Source organism: Phaethon lepturus, unplaced genomic scaffold (assembly GCF_000687285.1).
Source record: "Phaethon lepturus isolate BGI_N335 unplaced genomic scaffold, ASM68728v1 scaffold15677, whole genome shotgun sequence".
NCBI classification, from domain to species: Eukaryota; Metazoa; Chordata; class Aves; order Phaethontiformes; family Phaethontidae; genus Phaethon; species Phaethon lepturus.
Window position 1 is genome coordinate 3,712 of NW_010554237.1, and position 5,409 is coordinate 9,120.

At 38.8% G+C, this 5,409-nt stretch overlaps 1 protein-coding gene across 1 annotated transcript in view; it reads left to right on the forward strand.

Moving 5' to 3' along the window:
* Positions 1-4,859, forward strand: part of SPCS3 (signal peptidase complex subunit 3 homolog (S. cerevisiae)) — a gene marked incomplete at its 5' end in the record, with an annotated part of 6,538 nt that extends 1,679 nt beyond the window's left edge. Inside the window, 3 exons of the mRNA XM_010291795.1 lie at positions 1,076-1,152; positions 3,801-3,916; positions 4,411-4,859. Coding sequence (XP_010290097.1) covers positions 1,076-1,152; positions 3,801-3,916; positions 4,411-4,543 — 326 coding nt within the window. The remainder of the gene's footprint in view (positions 1-1,075; positions 1,153-3,800; positions 3,917-4,410) is intronic.
* Positions 4,860-5,409: the final 550 nt, after the last annotated feature.

Here is a 5,409-nt window from a genome sequence, read left to right on the forward strand (position 1 = left end):
TTCCACAAAATCTTTTTAGTTTACTTAATTCCTGGCTTCAGATCTTCAGAATCTTCTTTGTTGTTTTAAGTTAGATGAAGCGAAATGTACAAGTAAAATAGCTCCAGCTATTTTTGCAGCAACAGCAGTTAACTATTTCTTTCCTTACTTGACTTTTGATTTAGAATCTTAAAAACGTACTTGACTCTTGGGATGAATGGAAAAAGAACAGATTTTGAGTCTGGTTGGGGAATCTGTTTCGTTTATTTTTTGAGATAGTGGCAAATAGAACAAAAAACAGGACTGTGAAATAAAAGGTTATAGCTAATCTTCATTGAGTTAAAAGGTCTTTTCCTTAGCAGCCACACATGGTGCACTTTATTGATAAATAAACAACAGACAGGTATTTAGAATAACAGCTTTATTATACTGACAGTCCCAAATGGCATTCGTCAGTTCTTTACTGTTGATCAAAAATCTGAGCAGAGTTCTGTTCCAGTCTAATAAGCTGACTTTCTTTGTAATAAGTAGGTAATTGAACCTGCTAATGCCTGGGGTCCTTTCTAATATGAAATGCTTCCCATCTGCTCACTTCTCTAATGTGGGTATTACAGGCTCTTTGAACTGTCTACACTCTGCCAATTTTGTATTTATACATTGTTTAATGCTATTGTATCTCGATCCACAGTTGGATACCAGGGTTCTTTCATAGTATAAATAATGGCTTTGAAGATATTACTGAAGAATTCTGTCTTGCCTTTTATGTTTAAGGTTTTATAATAGATTGTCTAGCAGCAGGTTATGGTTACTAGCTTGTATTGTCAAATATAGAACTCTCAAATTTTTGGAGGAAATAGCTGTTAGGTTTCATAAATAAGTAAAAAAAAAAAAAAACCAACCAAAAAACAAACAAAAAACCTGTTGCTCTAATATGGTTAAAATCCGTGGTAGAGCTCCTGGAAGTACTCTGATTTATAAATAAGGTGAGGTATGTTGAAATGTAAGAACTCACTGTAATTATCATAGTCTTTAGATCTAGTTAAAACAAAACAAGGTTATGTTAAGTACAATACGGTATTTTTCTTAACTTGCATACATCTGCAGAGTATATTTGACTGGAATGTTAAACAATTGTTTCTATATTTGTCTGCAGAATATTCAACAAAAAACAATGTAAGTATCAAAAAGAAAGTTGAAGCAATTACCCATTTTGTACTGCAGCTATTTTTAACATTCTGAAGCTCTGCTGGGAAGAGTTAAGGCACCAGCATTTCCTACTAGCTTGGACCGGTTTTACTGGCTTTTGTGATTGTTATTTTCTTGACAGTTTAACTGCAGGGTGGGAAGTTCATCCTGATGAAACCTAACTTACTATGTGCCCAGCAGAGTGAGAGGAAAGTAACATGCCTTGTTCACTTACAGTAGTGGACTGTAAATTAGTTTTTTCACCTATTTGCTCAGTCTGTTTTACTTTTCCCTAACGTTCTGCAGCTGACAGCTGTTAGAAGCAAGACAAATTAGAAGCCTTTGGTCTGGCCAGGTGTGGTGGGTCTTTTGTTCATAGATGACAGAAGTGTTTGCCCATACCAGTTACTGTAGCCCCATAATAGGTTTATGCTATCTTGTCATACTTCTCAAAATAATTGGCCTTGCTGCATCCTTTAAATTGGTTGCTACCAATCACAGAATCACTAGGTTGGAAAGGACCTTCAAGATCATCAAGTCCAACCATTAATCCAGCGCCACCATGTCCCCTAAACCATGTCCTGAAGCGCCACATCCACACATTTTTTGAACACTTCCAGAGATGGCGACTCCACCACCTCCCTGGGCAGCCTGTTCCAATGCCTGACCACTCTCTCAGTGAAGAAATTTTTCCTAATATTTAATCTAAACCTCCCCTGGCGCAACTTGAAGCCATTTCCTCTTGTCCTATCGCTAGTTACTTGGGAGAAGAGACCAACACTCTCGTTGCCACAAGCCCTTTTCAGGTAGTTGTAGAGAGTGATGAGGTCTCCCCTCAGCCTCCTCTTCTCCAGACTAAACAACCCCAGTTCCCTCAGCCGCTCCTCAGAAGACTTGTGCTCCAGACCCCTCACCAGCTTCGTTGCCCTTCTCTGGACATGCACCTCATCCTCCTTCTTGTAGTTAGGGGCCCAAAACTGAACACAGGATTCAAGGTGCGGCCTCACCAGTGCCCAGTACAGGGGCACAATCACTTCCCTGCTCCTGCTGGCCACACTATTCCTGATACAGGCCAGGACGCTGTTGGCCTTCTTGGCCACCTGGGCACACTGCTGGCTCATGTTCAGCCAGCTGTCAACCAGCACCCCCAGGTCCCTTTCCGCCGGGCTGCTCTCTAGCCACTCCTCCCCAAGCCTGTAGCGTTGCATGGGGTTGTTGTGGCCAAAGTGCAGGACCCGGCACTTGGCCTTGTTAAACCTCATACAGTTGACCTCGGCCCATCGATCCAGCCTGTCCAGATCCCTCTGCAGAGCCTTCCTACCCTCCAGCAGATCAACACTCCCACCCAACTTGGTGTCATCTGCAAACTTACTGAGGGAGCACTCGATCCCCTCATCCAGATCATCTATAAAGATATTGAACAAGACCGGCCCCAGAACCGAGCCCTGGGGAACACCGCTTGTGACCAGCCGCCAGCCGGATTTAACACCATTCACCACAACTCTCTGGGCTCGGCCATCCAGACAGTTCCTCACCCAGCGAAGAACAAACCTAAGCCATGAGCCGCCAGCTTCTCCAGGAGAATCCTGTGGGAGACGCTGTCAAAGGCTTTACTAAAGTCCAAGTAGACAACGTCCACAGCCTTTCCTTCATCCACTAGGCAGGTCACCTGGTCATAGAAGGAGATCAGGTTGGTCACGCACTTCGGATAGCTGAAGACTTTTTTCAGTCATCTAACAGGAGCCATGTGGAACAGCCTATAGAAATTAATTTTATGAAATGCCATGCTGCCATGGTACCATTGAATTCTAATTTAAACTACTGTGGTCACATAGCAAGGATGTTGTGAAGGCTTGGGGTTTTTCCTTAAATTGCTACACATCTCTACTTTTTTTTTTTATTAGACTATCTTAGTTACTTTATACATGCCAGTAGATACTGTGTTTGTACTAAAATAGATCTTAGGGTTCTTTATTAGGGTCTGGGACTTCGTTGTCTTATTTCACCTTTCAGATTTTTTTTCACATACATCACTAGTTCTCCCAAATATTGAGAAATATTTTTCTAAATTGTTCTGTAAGGTACTAAACAAAAAAACTGTTAGCACCTAACTCCTTAAAAGAACAGTATAAAATTTCAAATATATAAGAATTTGGAATCCATCTTTTGAATTCTCTTTGAATTGTTCATACAATTCTTGGGGTAATGCTTGCAATTCAAGTAGAGATTTTTTTCTATTAAAGTTAGAAAAATGTTAAATACCTAGGAAGTGTCACGGTAGCAAGTCCTTTTATTTGAAACAAAGTCTAAATACTGCTTTAAGTGACTTACCTTTGCAGTTCAAAAGGAAAACCCATCATACTTTGTAAGTTTTTGAAAGCTTATGACCTGTTTTAAATGTCTTTGTCTTGTTTTATTGAGCTGTTCTTCATTGTTTCCATTTATTCTGTGCCACACTTCAATGTGTAGTAGTACTAGTTTCCCTCCCTGTAAAGCATTATTTTGTTAAATTGGTCATGGATTGCAAGCATGTACTTCAACTTCAGGGTTCTTAGATGAATAATGCTATGAAGTTACAGTGACTGAATATGATCTTGTAAGGTACCTTGCTGACTTAATTACAATTGTATTTTTAGGCTCTAAACCAGGTGGTTCTTTGGGACAAAATCATGTTGAGAGGAGATAACCCAAGGCTGTTCTTAAAAGACATGAAATCGAAGTACTTTTTCTTTGATGATGGAAATGGTCTCAAGTAAGTAAATCCTGTTGTTGTTGTTATTGTTCATGGTATCTTAATTTACTTGCATACTTTGCATTTTATATGCCTGTTTATTGTTGTGGTAGGTACCAATATTCTGTCTGATATTCTGTCAGTCTATTGCATCCTTGTAATTTGATTGTTAAAAGATGACCTTGGGATACAAGATACCTTGTTTCTTCTGTAGACTAGGAGATGCGCTGCTAATATCAGCAATAGGCCTCTGGGTTTCTGCTTCCAATATTCTCATCTGTGTGGAATTGGTTCTGTGATGCATTCAACTCCAAAGCCGTTAGGTAACAGTAAAAAAAAAAAAAGTCTTTTCTGGAAAATAGGTAATACTTCATGAAGTAACTACATAAAATTAAAACGCTTATTGTTTCTGGATCAGGAAAACAATTTGTATCCTAATTTATTTAATAGTTGCAATTATTAATTGAATTCATTAACTTGAGTATTTGTGCTGATAGTCTTTGTTGCTTTTGCAGGGGAAATAGAAACGTCACTTTGACTCTCTCCTGGAATGTTGTACCAAATGCTGGCATTCTACCTCTTGTAACAGGATCAGGACATGTGTCTGTACCTTTCCCGGATACCTATGAAACAACAAAAAGTTATTAAATTATATACTGAATCCTAAGCAAGATATTTTTATACTTGTATATTGTGAATAAATTTTATTGTGGTTTCTTCTCACATCCCGTGCAACCCTTCAGTGAAAGGTACTTAATTTCCTCAGGTATAACAGCATAGGAAAAGGACATGAAAGTTCAGGGTTTTTTTAAAATAAAATAGTGAAGCTGAACCTTAAGGGAAAGGTAAATTGCAAAGTAATGGTTTTGGGGGTGGGTAAACTGAGGAATTTTTTTTGTTTTTTCTCCTGGCCATCTGGGTATAGATCTTTTCTTTTAAATAAACATTTTTAAACCAGAAGACAGTCTTACTGTGTTTGGGTTTTTGTTTTGTTTTGTTTTTTGTTTGTTTGGTTGGTTTTTTTGAGGTACTGTGATAGTTATTTAATCTGTGTAGAACTCAAATACCCCTTCTGGAGTTTGTTTCTGCGAGCGCCTGAAGGAAATGGCTATTCTGTTTTACAGCATTTTGTGAAAATTTTGCTCCTTTGAAAACTTATAGTTCATTATCTCTCAGTCAGTGCGTAGATCTTGTTTTGAGTGCCATTGATGTAGTCTACATGCAGTTCCGTGTTATAAAACATTTTAATAATTGCTTATAATGCAGCTAACTGGAAGTATAAAAAGAAATCTTTAGAGAGTTAAGCATATGTCAGTGAGAAACAAAAGCTTTAGGTAAAGAAAGACTCTGCAAAGCAATCTCTTGATTTTTATTGGGATCTGCTCAGTAGGAAGAATGAACACCCTTGTTCTAGAGGGGGCTGGGACAACTAATACTAGCAGGGCCCTTCCATAGCAAGGAAGGGGACAGATGTTCTCCAAAACAGTCTGGGAAAACATTTAAGAAATAGAAGA